Source organism: Rhineura floridana, chromosome 6 (assembly GCF_030035675.1).
Source record: "Rhineura floridana isolate rRhiFlo1 chromosome 6, rRhiFlo1.hap2, whole genome shotgun sequence".
NCBI classification, from domain to species: domain Eukaryota; kingdom Metazoa; phylum Chordata; class Lepidosauria; order Squamata; family Rhineuridae; genus Rhineura; species Rhineura floridana.
Genome location: NC_084485.1, coordinates 144901631 through 144917910, shown reverse-complemented (window position 1 = coordinate 144917910; position 16280 = coordinate 144901631). Strand labels below are relative to the sequence as shown.

The window sequence follows — 16280 nt, the reverse complement described above, 5'->3', positions numbered from 1 at the left end:
TACTGTAAACCGCCCAGAGAGCTTAGGCTATGGGGTGGTATACAAATAAATAAATAAATAAACAAACCAGGAAAATCCAGGCAATGGGATCCCAATGTCCCTCTCATAGCCCATCAATCCCTCCCCCCAACAGCCCTGGGGAATGTGAGTCCTGCGTAATTCCATGTGGCATTCAGTTTGCACATCAGCATATGCAAAAATGTGAACTGTCTTTCCTATCCACAATCCAAATGCTGAAGTGCCACTTAGGAAAAGCTTGGGGCCATGCAATTATTGTTCAGGATCACATATATCTTTAGTTATTTTGTAACAGCCACACAAAATGCTCTCAAAACACACCGGGCTTTTTGCGTTTTAATCTTGCATACGTGCAAAAAGAACGCTGTGAACTTTGCTGTGAAATTTTCCTACTCTAAAATCTCCTTTGCCATTGCAGAAACCTGAAAAGGTGTCCATACGTAAGAAGGACTTTGGGTTTTGCGAGATACACATATTATGTTGTTGGGAGCTCGCTGTCTGATTGTGAATAAGTCTGGAGGTTGGACAAAAGAATGTTAATGGACCACAATGACTAAGCTGCAGTTTCACAGTAACAGAGACACAAAATGAGACATGGACACAAGAAAGTGATAAGGGCTAAGCATGAACTCTGGAAGCATCTTGGAGTGCAGGTACTTCTCCCTGTTTTTCTCCACCTACACTTTATTTGTATATTTGCAATTGAATCAAATATTCAATTTGAGTGAATTGAGTCAAACACTGTAAGTTTTCAGTGATCTCTCCAGCCTGAGTAATACTGATCCTGGAACTCTCTCCCTCTCTTCCCTGAAGAGTGAGTGTAACAACGTTAACGTGTATGACAGAAAAATGTAACCTAATTGAGGAATACTTAAGTCCAGTCATTTCAATGGGCCTAACTGCACTTGTGCAGCACAATCAATGCTTACTCAGAAGTAAGTTCCACTGCGTTCAACAGAGCTTTCTCCCTAATAAGTGCATTTAGGATTGTAAGCTACATCTGTGTTGGATTGTGACCAGTGTGTTTGATGAATTATAAACTGATTAATGCACGTATTAAAAAGATAAATGCTTGACTTTCTGTTCTGTCATAGCCAGCGCCATGACTAACAACGAAACAAGCAATGAAATCCAGTCAAACGACATTTAGTTGTATTTTTTTTTTGAATTTCAGTTCCATCATAGCTGCTATCATTGCCTTCCCAGCCCACCTGGTGGGAACAATTCACAGCAGATGCTGCCAAGCTTAGATTAACAGAAGAAGGAAGGTTGCCAGCAGTCAGGCTGATACAGAGAGCCAAATCTGGTTGTCAGTTCCACCAAGGTATCTCATCGATCTCCAGTGCACCTGCCTATCACTTTCAAATGTATCTAGAACACCAATCTCTATAGTCTTACATACTAGTTGAAAAGTGGGATAAATTACTTTTCCTTGCAATTCCTTGCAACTTTCCTACAGAACACCACGCTTGTTTGCTATGTACATACCTATGTACATAAACCTTCAAGGAGAATGTCCTTCAGGAACAACAGATAACTGGGGAATTTACCCCTGGTGCCAGGAGAACAACTTCTCACTGTGGCCTTAGCTATATTCCTGTTGGTGGTCAGGCTGCCATTAGTCTGGTAGAGCTAGCCCAGAAACTAGCATATTTCATCAATTAAGAGAAGTACAGCAGGCGTGTAGCATTAGGAAATTTGGCCTGGGGGAGGAGTTGTCCCCAGGCAGGAAAACAGAAGTGAAATTGGAGGGTTCCCCCCTAAGCCAAAAAAGGGGATTCTTAATTAAAAAGATAAGACTTTGAAGCAGAGTTGAGGTCTGAAAAACCAGGAATTAATAAGGAAAAGTTGGGAATCGTTAAGCTGACCAGTATGTTATGGGTTTCTAAAATAATGCGAGCTGGAATAAACAAATGGAATCCACCAATTCAACATATGAAAAAAAAAAAAGAACTGGGCACAGTGGATGGAGGGATTGCTTGTATTCTACTAAAGGAAGTAATTAATGTTAAGAGGAATTTGCCAGGACAAGTCAGAAAGTATTTGAATTAATCATAGTCTCCCCTTTCTTCTTTTTGTTCCTGTTTTGAACTTTGGAACAAATATTTAACGATACATAATTTCTGTATCTTTTTGTATTTTTTCAAGAAATTTCAGAAAGTTGCTTTAAGATTCCATAATTAATTTGATAAAATATTATACTTAAGATGTTCTTGAAATGGCTTAGCTATTTTGTAATTAATTAATTAAAAGCATAAACTAATGTAAAGTGTAGTTTTATCACTACTGTTGCAGCAACATATGGTTCCATCTCTATGTTTGTATTTGTATACAAATAGTATATGCAAGCAGCCATTCAAAGGGTGTGATGTGATATCAGTCAAAATATAGACAGATACCATCATATAGACTACAGTTCTCAAGGTGCACTAAAAATGGCTATTACTGCTTTGAGTTCCCACAGAACAAATTCAGCTATCCACTGCAAAAGTATGCATATGCATGAGAACATAAGAAGAGCTTGCTGGATCAGGCCAGTGGCCCATCTAGTCCAGCATCCTGTTCTCACAGTGGCCAACCAGGTGCCTGGGGGAAGCCCGCAAGCAGGACCCGAGTGCAAGAACACTCTCCCCTCCTGAGGCTTCCGGCAACTGGTTTTCAGAAGCATGCTGCCTCTGACTACGGTGGCACAGCACAGCCATCATGGCTAGTAGCCATTGATAGCCCTGTCCTCCATGAATTTGTCTAATCTTCTTTTAAAGCCATCCAAGCTGGTGGCCATTACTGCATCTTGTGGGAGCAAATTCCATAGTTTAACTATGCGCTGAGTAAAGAAGTACTTCCTTTTGTCTGTCCTGAATCTTCCAACATTCAGCTTCTTTGAATGTCCACGAGTTCTAGTATTATGAGAGAGGGAGAAGAACTTTTCTCTATCCACTTTCCCAATGCCATGCATAATTTTATACACTTCTCAGAGCTTGGAAAAGTTACTTTTTTAAACTACAATTCCCATCAGCCCCAGCCAGCATGGCCACTGGATTGGACTGATGGGAGTTGTAGTTCAAAAAAGTAACTTTTCCAAGCTCTGACTTCTATCATGTCTCCTCTGACCCGCCTTTCCCCAAACTAAAAAGCCCCAAATGCTGCAACCTTTCCTCGTAAGGGAATCGCTCCGTCCCCTTGATCATTCTGGTTGCCCTCTTCTGAACCTTTTCCAACTCTATAATATCCTTTTTGAGATGAGGCGACCAGAACTGTACACAGTATTCCAAATGCGGCCGCACCATAGATTTATACAACGGCATTATGATATCGGCTGTTTTATTTTCAATACCTTTCCTAATTATCCCTAGCATGGAATTTGCCTTTTTCACCGCTGCCGCACACTGGGTCGACATTTTCATTGTGCTGCAAAATGATGGTGAGTTGGGATTCAAATCAGATTGTCTAAGAAAACATTTGGCAAGTTTGCCATGATTGACAAATTCATTGGCTTGGAGGCTTGTCACCACTAGAAAAACAAACCGAAAATGAATACAGTGTAACTGAACTCAGAAGTCAGAGAGTCATCTTAGAGTTTATGAATGCTCTTGGTTTCTAAACCCTCGGGAGCTTATGACATCCATTTTCTAAGCCCTTGTCCCATTTGGTGCACACTTTTAATCCTTTCTATTCTATTGTTTTAGTACAAGTTGTGTAATCTGAAATGGTTGTATTACCTGTCATAATACTTTTGATAAGCCACATATCACTGAAATTGAAACTCCCTCTTTACTTTGTACATCAAAAAGACTGTGGCGGAAAAATGGAATAAGAGTTTTGATGTTTATGTTTCACTAGTCAATGCTCATGTCAAGCACGGCCAATTTAATTTTTAAAGTGTAAATGTAATCTGAATTTCAAAATCAGTGGGAGCTACTTTAATTCTTAGCTATCACCCCAATTTACTAAGAAACTCACATATACTCAAATGGGGTCTGAACAGGCAGCGACTTGCCAAGAAACAGATCTTGAGATTGTGGTGGAAATGTCAACCTTACTGCATGGAAAAAAATGAAGTCCATGTTAAGGATAATTGAAGAGGACTGAAAATAAAACTGCCAATATTGTGCTTTTATAGAAATCTATGATGAGATTGCATTTGGAATACTGTGTACAGTTCTGGTCACTGGACCAACCAAAAAGATATTATAAAGGTGCAACCAAAACCATCAAGGTACAGTGCAAGCCCCTTGTGAGGAAGGGTTACAAGATGTGGAGCTTAAGTAAGAGGGGACATGGTAGAGGTGTATAAAATTGTGCATGGTGTACAGAAAGTGGATAGTATTATGGCTTCTTATGTGCCACTATTAAGTATTACGTTCTACTATTATGATTCATAGTAGAACCTGAGGTCATCCAATGAAGCTGAATATTTGAGGGATTTTGTATCAACTATGCTTATAAACCCCTTCTGAATACCGCTTACCATGAAAACCCTATTCATAGAGTTGCCATAAGTCAATTTTAATTGTTCCAGCACCATATTTCTATGCACTTTGGATCATCCATGATGGAATTAATGAATGTACTGTACATTTAAAAACAGGGCTGGCGCCAGACATGCCTGGGCCTTTGGGCAGCAGCTTACCGTGAGCCCCAGCATGCATGCATGCACACACACACTGCATACACCTACCTGTCTCTCGCAGGGAGGGAGGTTCTTCCGCCCGCCCATTTGCTGACTCCGTCTCTTCTGTCTTTTGTGGCTGCGCAGGCTGCTATGCACACGAATCGCTGCCATCAACCAAGATGGCGACAGAGGCTTCAGCCCCTTAGGGAAACCTCAGCCGCCATCTTGGTTAATGGCAGTCCTGCACGCATAGCTGCAAAAGACAGGAGAGACGGGTAGGTGGAGCCAGCGAGTGGGCAGGTGGAAGAAGCTGTCTGCCACGGATCATGGAAAAGAAGTGCTACTTCCCCCCACCCTATCAAGAGGACCCACAGGGGCCTCTGTGGCTCCACGAGCCCTCGGCCAGGGCCTGACCTGTCCACCCTTTGGGACTGGCCCTGTTTAAAATTTTAATTTAATTAGTAAAACTGAAAGGAGGTTTAAACAAATGCCTTATGCTAATAAGTACCTTATTTGCTTTAAAATAAGCAAGAAAAAGCTTCCATACTGGAAGAAAAACTTTAGAATCAGCAAGGTCCATTGATGCTTTTATTTGGCTGCTTTAACTAGATGGAGCCATATCACCCCGGTTCTAAAGGAACGACATTGGCTCCCAATTCACTCTTGGATCCAATCAAAGGTGCAGGTGCTTATTGTTAAAGACTTAAATGGCTTATGGCTCAAATATCTGAAGTAGCATCTCCTCCTGGACCAATCTGCCTGTACTCTACTTTCATCAGAAGAGGCCCTTCTCTGTGTTCTATCTTTAGGAGAAGTACATTATATATGTAGAAAAGAGAGAAGCTTTTCTGTGCTGGTGCCCTGATTTTGAAATGTCCTCCTGAAAGGGACACACCAGGTACCAACGCTGCATTGTTTTCAATGCCAGCATAAAACCTTCTTTTCTGCCCAAGCTTTTTAGATTATGATATTTTGAGCGTATGAATGATTTTATTCCTCTTAATCTTATTTTATTGTTTGTTTTGTGTTGTAATGTTTCTGCAATTTTATTTTTTCTTTGGATACCACCCTGAAAGCCATTTTTAAGTGAAGGGTGTACATTTAATAAATAAATAAATAAAATTTGCTGTAAAAGATTTGATATGCCCTAGGTGCACAACTATTTGTCAATTGCCAACCAGATCATTCAATATGGGGGTGAAACCCATCATTATTATCTCTATAAACAGTAATTCACAGGCGTTTCTTTTTCTTTTTTTAAGTGAGATCTGTAATTAGGGTGCATTTTAAAATGTAGTTACTTCTAAATCAGATTGACTGCTATTCATCATTAGTACACCAAATGGCTGTTTAATGAGCAGCCTACATAGAACACTATTTAGCTTTTGTGCTTTCATACTGATATTCCTCCAACAGTTTTCAAATTGGTACCATGTTTAATTTCATACACAAATAAGCTTTCTTTGGAAGGTATGGCTGTAATAAATTCTGCAGCATATCATCATTGTCCCTCATATCTGTAACTCACAATATGACAATGCATGCTGCAGGTTTCCTTCTATTGATTACATATTATATACCTTTTTTGGAAGGCAGGCTTGGTAAAAGAAATGAAGCATAACACACTGATTCAATTGCCTATTCTGTTATTTTACCAATGTTTACTGACCCAGTAAATTTCCAAAAGAAGGATTCTAATTGGAAATTGCACTCTTAAAAAGAAACCAGTAATGAAAATGAGTACAATAAGGAAACAGTGTGTGAAATTGCTTTTGGTATTTCTTCTTTCAATACATAAATTTAAAATGATACAGCTCCCTATAATCAAAGAGAGCCACATGCTTAAGAAAAAGTGGAGGGGGAAAATGTGGGTATGCATAACTGATAGAGTGGCATTACCAGAGTGTGGTTTAAATATATCAGCATGAACTTAAAATGGCATTAAAAAAAAAAAAAAAAGCTTAGCATTATAATGGGAACAAAAGAAAAGGCGTGAATGGAAAATTCACAAGGAAACTGAAATGGCTCTGTGCCCAAAATTTGCATTGCTGCCATAATGTCAAAAATCCTTGCTGCTGCAATCTAAAAAATCATTAGATGCTAATTGTATTCTTAAATGCACAGTTCATATTTACATTTCTCCATGTGATCATGTCCATATGCATGGCTACTGGGGGTAGGTCATATGTAGGTAGAAAGTGTTATGTGTGAACAGGTTCACATGCATTCTTAGAAAGAACCATCCTTTACAGTTTCCAGAGCAGGTTTGTTTAATGGATACAAAAATATATATCTCTGATTTTCATTTCTAAGAGAAAGTAGCCTTGGAAAAAGTGTCCCACAGGTTTCCAGACAACCTAGCATGACTAGAACAAGCATTTATAAAGCACTTTGAAGTGTTTCACATAACATTACCTTGTTGGGTAGAACCTAAGAATTATTAGCAGTATTAGGGTCTTAGAATTTAAACCCTAGACACTGCTGTGAGCATTCATGGCTGCTACATTCCTAACCTTTCTAAATGCTGCTGCAAGCCTGTATTTTAATTATGGTGTATTTTTAATAATTCTGGTTTTAACAATGTTGTACAATTGGGTTATGTTTTGTACAGCTTAGCATCTTGGCATCAAGCAGTATATTAATGACTTTATCAACCAATCATCTTTGTAAGTTTGCAAAAGCAAAGGGACAGTTGGGAGCCCTCCACTTGGCCAGTAGCCTACAATTGATCCATTTAGGTCCAAATTCTGGAGGGGTTTAAGTCTGACACTAAATGGATCTCGGGGAGGGACCTATTAAATCCTGCCCCTTTCAGACTTTTAGCATATTCTCAGATCACTGGTGTCCAGGTGGAGGAAGTGATTCAAAGGGATGGTGGTGGGGAGTCTACAAAGGACACGAGAATATAGAATGGATAAGGAAATTCACGTTGGTTTCGTCATCTGCTCCCTCAATAGCACAGCAAGATCTATATTGGTTGCCATAAAACAGCTAGAGTAAGGTTCAGATAAACTTACATTGCTATCCAATTTTCCATCCTTTCTGCAAATTAAAAATAGAAAATGCCAGAAGACAAAGAGAGAGTGTCACATCTGTTTTTGACTATCACATTTACTACTGGATGCAATGCAGCATTCCGCATGTACAGCCCTGCGATAAGTGCATGAATCTGGAAAGACAGGAATGTGCATAATTTAAGAATAATCTGAAATGTAAACTAGGCTTTGCCACCACACAAGGAAGACTCGTGACACAAGATTGGAATAATGTTATATTTATTAAATATAACATACTAAATCCAAAGCAAGACAGCCAATCATTCAAATATAATTACTTCGGGCAGGTGAGGTTAATCCTAACTATGTGGGACTACCCTCCCACCTTCAAAAGGCATTAATTCTAAGTATTGCATAACTCCAGAGTGAAGGACGTGTGTAAAATCCTCACTCCTTGCTCTTGGAGCCATGTGCGTGGTTCCAACCTCCACACCATGGCCCCGCCGTACAGGCGTTCACCATGATGCTCAAGCCGGTCCCATAAGGACACCACCCAGATCCCCACCAGAGATGAACCCTGATGGTTCCCTGGGAAGTGCTCCTTTTGTGATGCCTTAACCACCTAAATATATAATCCCCCACTATACCTCACCTGCCCGAATTCTATGCCACAGGAGGGGATCAGCTCAAGCTTGGTCCACTCCACCCAACGAAGACAACAAAACCCTTAAACCCTTCATAATATCCTCTAAAAATAAATCACACCCCTGGTCCGAAAGATGAACACCATCCCCACGAAACAAATGTGGGGCATGGAACCTAATCCTGTCGTGGGGAATGAATGCCCCCCCAAGTGACAGGACAAGAGCCCTGATCTTCCTATTCACCCATTTCCGGGATCTATCGATCCTGTTGGGATGAATAGCACCCCTCCACACCCTTCTAACAAGCATATCAGACCACACAATTATAAGGCGTGGATAGGAATTAAGAAGCCACGTGAGATCGCGAGTAACCTTAAGAAGCAGGTCCACACCAGGACTCTGCACCAAATCATTTTCCCCTAAATGGATTAATAATATATGTGGCCGATCCATAGAAGACATAATACGGCACACAGAAGGCAAAAACGCGTCCCATAACATGCCCCTCCGGGCTACCCAGTGAACTGTAGCGGTAGCAGAAAGCTGCAGCTGGGTCCCAGGAGCAGACGAAGAAGCCCTCCGATGAGCCCAAAACAAAATTGAGTGGCCACACAAGGCGATCCTCACGGGAATAGGGATGCTTAGCAAACCTAGGGAAACAAAAACAAAACCTTATTATTAAGGCCTGACATAAGATTTGAATGCATCGGAACGCCATCTTCCAATCACCTGTATATCACTAACGCTCATGCCCACGAGGGCTGCGGCCATAGCCGCACCAATCCGGAAAGAATGCAGCCCATAGACTCCAGCTTCACGACCACTGGCCAACAAGGCCCGCCGAACAACGACCCAAAATTGAAATTGAGTCAGGGCAGAACCATCAGCATGAATGAAAAGATAACACTGGCCCGCTGGCCGGAGAGACAGAAATAGTCGCATTGCAGCCACAGGGCACAATTCAGAGACCTGGCAACTGCGTAAAAACACAATAGTGCCACGACCTTTCTGATCGGTCTTAGAGACCCGCAGGGAAAGCCTCACTATATCGGCACCTAATGTGCAATCGCCTATGCGTAAGGCACGATAGGTCACATCACGCTTGGAGGGGGCCAATACTTCACTAGGGCGAAAAGCACCGTAAAACATCGTCAGAGTTACTGCGGCGAACAGGTGCGACTCATACCGAGATGAGCATAATGAATTAAACAACGCCAGGATCTGGAGGAGAACATCGGGCGTGATTGGCCTCCTCCGGTCAGTGGACCTGGGAGTGGAACGCGACCAACCCTCAAGGACCTTTCTGACCCTAAAATCTACAGAATGATCCGGCAGCCCCCGTGCCTTAGAGATAAAGGCAAGCGCGGAAAGGTGACCGGCGATAGTAGAAACAGCATTGTTTTGCCCTTTTAAAGTTATCATAAACTGCAATAGATGATCCACAGGAATAGGCCACACCAAAGGCATCTCCTTGCTGATGCGGAAAGTCTGGAACTTAGCAAATGAACGCTCGTACGCATTTCGAGTACTGGGAGCCAGAGCAGCTGCAATCGCAACCCCAACTTCTAGTTGCCAAGGTTCCACAGGAAAGGTGGGACTGGCACAGGATCTAGTGCCGCTCCAGGTGCAAGCTCCCGAAAGCACGCCATCTGTAAGCGGGAAAGGGCATCAGCAACGGAATTTAGTAAACCTGGAACATGCCTGGCAAGGAATAAAATATTAAAGCACAAACATTGCAAGACAAAAGCCCGCACTAAGCGCATAACACGGGGAGACTTAGAAGTTTGTGCATTGATAACGCAAACCGTGGACCAGTTATCACACCAGAAGCACACTGTGCGATTCTGAAATGACAAAGGCCAAATGTGTACAGCTACTACTATAGGAAAAAATTCCAGGAATGTCAAATCAGAAGTAATTCCATTGGCCAGCCAAGAGGCAGGCCATCGCTCAGCGCACCACTGTGATCTAAATATTACTCCAAAACCAGTTCCCCCAGCGGCATCAGAACGCACCTGCAATTCAGCTTCCAATAACAATTCCTGTCTCCAAAAGGAAAGGCTGTTGAATTCTGTCAGGAATTCAAGCCACATGTGCAAATCCGCTCTCATTCCTGCTGTAATACGCAGAAAATGAAAATGAGAGCGAACACCCTTCATGGCGTCACATAGCCGCCTGAGAAATGCACGACCAGGGGAAATAACTTTGGAAGCAAAAACTAAATGTCCTACCAGCTCCTGCAATTGACCCAGTGTAAGTTTCTTTAATACAAGCACTGATCGAAGCAGTTGTCGCAGTGCAACCAATTTATCCAACGTCAAACGTGATGACTGCGTTACCATATCCAATTGGATCCCTAAGAAAATAAGGGAAGTAGCAGGGCCCTCAGACTTCTCAGGAGCGAGCGGAACTCCCAATTCCTCAGTTAAAGAGGTGAAGGATTGCATTAAATAGAGGCAGTGAGAAGTCCCAGTCGGCCCAACAAATAAGAAATCATCAAGGTAATGAGCAGAGAAGGAGGAGGAAGCTTTCCTCCGCAGTGCCCATTCCAAAAATGTGCTGAATGCTTCGAAAGCAGCACAAGTCACAGAACAACCCATTGGCATAGCCCTATCTACATAAAACTGGCCCTGAAATTTAAAACCCAATAAATCTACATCATCAGGATGTACAGGCAGGAGGCGAAAAGCAGATTTTATATCACACTTCGCCATTAAGGCACCCCTGCCTGCCCTCCTAACTACTCTCACTGCCTCATCAAAAGAGGTATACTTAACTGACGCCTGTAACGGTGAAATGCCATCGTTAACAGAGGCACCTTTCGGGTAAGATAAGTTATGAATAAGCCGGTATTCGCCAACCTGCTTCTTAAGCACAATACCTAACGGGGAAATCCTCAAATTTCTCAAAGGAGGACAAGGAAAAGGGCCGGAAATACGATCGGCACTTATCTCCTTATTAAGCTTAGCTAACACAACAGAAGTTAAATGGCTAAGAGAGGGCTGATTGACTACTGATGTAGCAATCCGTGGACCCTCAAAGGGAATACGAAAACCATCAGTAAACCCTTGCAGTATAAAACTAGCAGCCTGTCTATCAGGGTAAAACTCTAACAGCTTAGCCAAAGGAGCCAGCTTGACCGGCCGCTGTTGCCAGAACCACGTTTGGGCTGGTGATGCTCCCCTGTACCCTGGCGAGCCGTGCGTGCACGCTGACAGGAGGAACTGGGGTGGGTGCCACCGCACATTGCGCAAGCGTGTCTGAACCTACAAGGACGTCTGAAACATCTGCCAGTGCTGTTGAATGCCCAGCAGACTTGCTGGGATTGAACCCAGTGCCCGCCTTGGTTGGAACCAAAGGCGGCAGTCTGCGCTCGTGCTAACAAATGCCCACTATCAGCTCTATCGCCCAAGGTGGGCCTGGCGGGGGTCATAGATCGGAGCCAAAGACCGGCATGCTCAACATCCCAACGGAGGGTGGGATCCAATGCTGCCCTCTGCCTGAAATTCTCGTCATACCGAAGCCAAGCGGTGCCAGAGAATTCCCGGAAAGCTCGATGAACAATGTCCTGATACTTTATCATGGACAAAGCTCTAGAAGGATATGCCTGAGTCATAACCCCCATATAAATTGTGTAGGCATTCAACCAGTTAGGCCAAATGCGATCGACCCGCCGCTTAATAGCGGCCTCACGCTCCTTAACCTCCTGACCATCCTTAGGTTTTGTTTCGTTTTCACGAAACAGGAGAGAAAACAAATCGATGTACTCTCCGCGCCAAATTTTTTCTTTCGTTCCTAACAATAAATGGTCCCCCAAAGGAAGAGATGTGTCACCCTGTGGATAAACTCCTTGAGGAAGAGGCAAGTAAGCGGGTGCCAGAGGGGAAGAATTGGCAGAAGGCTGCCAAGGAGATACTGCAGCAGCAGGCCAAGGGAGCTGTGGGTGCTGAGGCACCAACACCCCCCCCGTAAAAACAGCAGGGTGCGTAGAATCACCCAGCACCGGGGAACCATCAGCAGAGTTATCCTGAAGAAGGGGACTAGAGGCATGTGCTTGTGTAGCGTGAGGGTGTAATTGTTGCCCACCTGTATAAGTTGCAGGAGAAGCAACGACCGGCGGCATGGTGAACCCTGGAGACCCGGGAGTGAACGTGGCGGGTGTTGAATGGACAGGCATCTGTACATCCCGATGCTCAAGTTCAGGCAAGGTAAGATTCGCGGGCAGAACAGCAGGCAAACCAACTGGAGGAGTATGCACCGAAGACCCCTCCATGGACATAGCATCTTCAAGCACACCAACTCTAGAAACCAAGTCGGCGAGAAGACGAGATTTAGTCATTTTGGAAGCTAACCTAGCAGATTTCTTACCTACAGGTCCGGAACTGGGACCCGCATCAACGTCCTGAGTCTGCCTGCATTCCCTTTCAAGCGCTTCAACTCTAGCCACCAAGGCACGGATGGTCCCCAAATCCTCCTCCTCGTCAGAAGATTGATGCTGCATTGAGGAAGGGCGCTTGGTGGCCTGCTTCAGCACCCGAACCCCTTTCTTCTGTTGCACCTTCTTGGGAGGCATGGTCAAAAGACCAGGATAAACAAATACACAATTAACAAAGTGTATAAATACCACCAAATATGAACAAGTTCTGCAATTTAACCAACTAACACAATTGCCAATTATAATAGAAAATTGAAAATTAAAATTATTTTAATTTTATGCTAATTAAATTTATTTATATATATATTATTTATTGTATTATTATTATTAAGTGATTATATAATTAGTTATTATTTATTATTTGATAATGAATAATAAAATTAATACTATACTATAAACTATGTGGTGGGGGGATAAAGGAAAAGGAAGGGGGTGTTAAATTTCAATAAGCTAATTATAGTTAAAAAGCAACAACTGCAGAATAACTAGCACTACACACAAAATTGAATTATGAGAAATAAAACTATTAAATTCAATAACGAGGCTCCAATAAATTAAAAGATCAACGATCAAAATGCTATATACAGCGATTACACAGAGAGAAACGTAATTAAAAGGGGTTAGACGAGGACAAAAACGAAACTCAGGCAAGAACGGAGAATTAACTTCTAAATTAACACAGGAACGACTACTCCACCAACTAAACTCCAAAATTTGGACCAAAGAAATTAAGAAAACTGAAGCTGTACGAACTGAAGAGAGGGGGGGGAACGAACGGGAAAAAAGAAAAAGAAAAAAGCCGCTAGGCGCGCGGGCGGTCGCCCGCCGCCCAGCTGTTCAGCGGGGAGGGAAATTCAAATCGGGTAAGAGATTGAGGATTACAACGATCGAATATAACTTAGAAGAAAGAGAACAAGCAAACCAATACGCCGACGGAGCCACGGGAAGCACCAACCAACCGCATATGCCGCGAGGCGAAAAAGGCAAGAGCGGGAAGAAGAAGTAGCCTTTTATATGCTGCTCAAACACCCTTCCTGATTGGGTGAACGATCTCACGTGGCTCTAAAATGTTTGTATCGCGAGCATTCACGAGTCCTCCCTTTAATAATGGTGGCGGCAAATCCGTCCCTAAAAGGAACGACATTGTTGGACCTTGTAACGACCATTTCGCATAATGCTTTCATCACATGCTTGAACTTTTCAAGTCAAGAATGGTTTGTTTGGATTGCAGCCAATGTTTATCTTTAGAAATATACTAGGGAAATGCCACAGTTTGTTAGGGGAGGTTCAAGAAATGAGTGTTCCAGCACTTTTGCTCTTCTTGAAATTTCCCAGCTCCTTCACTTAACTTCCAGAGGCTGAATCCATAGACATGCTCAAGTTGGAACATCTTTACGCTCTCCTGCCTACAGCTTCATTGAGCTTTGAACACCTCTCTGGGACAAGCACAGGAAGGAAAATGCCCCATAAGATTTCTGTACAGCAGGGATGAGGAAGCTGTGGCCCTCCAAATATTCTTGGATTATTACTATGATCACCACTGACCTTTGGCCATGAGCTGATGAGAGGTGAAGTCCAATGACATCTGGAGGTCCACAGTTTCTCATTTCTGCTGTGCAGCAAACTTTCTCTATGGTAATCTGATGGGATGTTGCATCTCCCTCTCCCCTTTCATGGAACATGCTGAATACTAGATTTTTGCTGCACTTGTGGGGCACAGCCAATAGGGATGTATTGTAGCCTGCCAGGTGTGATGAAATAAGTCTGAGGGAAAAAATGGGCTCATTCAGTTATCTGTCAAGGATGGAGGGAAACAGGATTTCTTTGTTTTTTTTCCAGTGTCAGAAAAATGTTTTGAAAGGTTTGAGGAGAACTTAGTATTGGTGATGGCGGCAGTGGTAGTTTCTCTCTTTTTCATACTTTCTTGCCACCTATAGAGATAGTGGTGGCAGAGCTCCTGGCAGTAGCTGGCAATTGCCATCCCCTCCCTTCCAAAATTCCTTCTGAGCAATAGCGTGTCAGGATAACATGGTAGAGTTCAAAGGACCTTCTGGGAGGATGCAAGCTTGAGGGACATCATCAGGGTCTATCCAAGATGGACTACAGCCCACCTGAGGGCCAGTCAAGGCAAGGGCCTGGGCCCTTTGGCAACCTTTGTGCACTGCCTGGTTATTCTGGTGCACTACATCTAGCAGGAAGGATTCTGGTACACTATTCAGATATAAAAATAAGTAACAGTTGACCAGCTGTTTCATTTGGGGCTAAGGTGATGATAGACTTTGCCAGGTCCAGCATTAAGAGTAAGCATTATTAAGCACACACCAAAGCCCACATTCCAGCTACATGAGGCCTCTGTATTCACTATGTCAGGGCAAGAATGCACATTGACTGGTTGGTTCTTTTAGAATCAGTTGCCAGGCAATAGGCCTGGTGGGTCAAGTTTGGGGTTTTTCTTACGTACTGTACTAATGTGGAGGCTCTTTTTGTGCTTTTTTCAGGCGTAAGCAGGACAGGAACTGTTTTGTAGCCACAACACCATCTTCTAGGTCGGCAGGAGGTCTCAATGCTTGAGTCACAGCTAAGAATCACCATGGTCACTAGAGTGGATTAGTATAGTAGTCATGGCCTGCTGTGGTACCAGCAACTTCTAGCACCCTTTCTATACTTCTGCCACCGCAGGTCCTTGTGAGTCCAGGGAGGGGAGCAGAGGAGTAATGACCTTGGGGAGAAGATGGGCATTCAGTTGATTGAGGGCAGATGGCTTGGAATGCAGCTCCTGTGGCTGCAGTTGCTGTTGCAATGAGTATGGAAATAGTGTGGAAACCCCAGATGCCTGGACTGTGTCAAAAAGAAGGTGAGAAGAAACCTGAGGTAAGTCTTCATGGGTGGATCTTGAGTTACATTCCTGTCTTTGTCACAAGGACTATTTACAGCTCCCATATAGAGTGGGTGGTAGCCATCTCTCCATTCTTGTAGATAAATCTACCAGATAGGGCACTTGCCATATTTTGGAGGAAATGGATTGTGCTATGTCAACAACTATTAAATCCCCATTATACTGTTTTTAGATATTGTGTTTTGGAATGGGAAATGATGCACAATTAAGCCAATTCACATGCAATGCACAACTATGTTTCAGAAAAACTGGATCAGGCTTATTAGTTTTTATAATGAGTTCTGAACATAGGATTCTAGTGTTCAGAGGGCAGAAAAGTCTATGTAAACAAATGGAACATTTTTATACACACCTAAACTTAGGAAATGCTCTGACATATTATTTTATCTGGCAAAGGATAACCTGCCAGAAGTTCATCCATAGCATTACAATCAATTACTTTTAGATATTTAAGGAGAAAGGCTATAGTAATTCAAAGTTTCATGGGTACCAGGCTATTTAACTGGCTAAGTACCTGAGCAAGGGCAAGTATTAGATCCAATTTGCTGTTTGACAAGGGGCCAAGGTAATGTTTTCGGCAATCTGCTGATATAGCTGAGTTCTACCCAGCAGTCTGTGTGGTAAATTTGATACCAGTTGAAGCTTATAAAGCAAACAACTGAGAGAGTGCAAGACAAAA

General features: G+C 42.9%; 1 protein-coding gene across 1 annotated transcript; it reads right to left on the bottom strand.

Moving 5' to 3' along the window:
- Nucleotides 1–8163: 8163 nt before the first annotated feature.
- Nucleotides 8164–12400, bottom strand: LOC133386801 (uncharacterized). Its single transcript, XM_061630571.1, has 2 exons — nucleotides 12357–12400; nucleotides 8164–8920 (listed from the first exon to the last, which is right to left on the bottom strand). Exons 1-2 carry the CDS (start codon nucleotides 12391–12393, stop codon nucleotides 8313–8315), a joined length of 645 nt encoding a protein of 214 aa, XP_061486555.1. The 5' UTR covers nucleotides 12394–12400; the 3' UTR covers nucleotides 8164–8312.
- Nucleotides 12401–16280: the final 3880 nt, after the last annotated feature.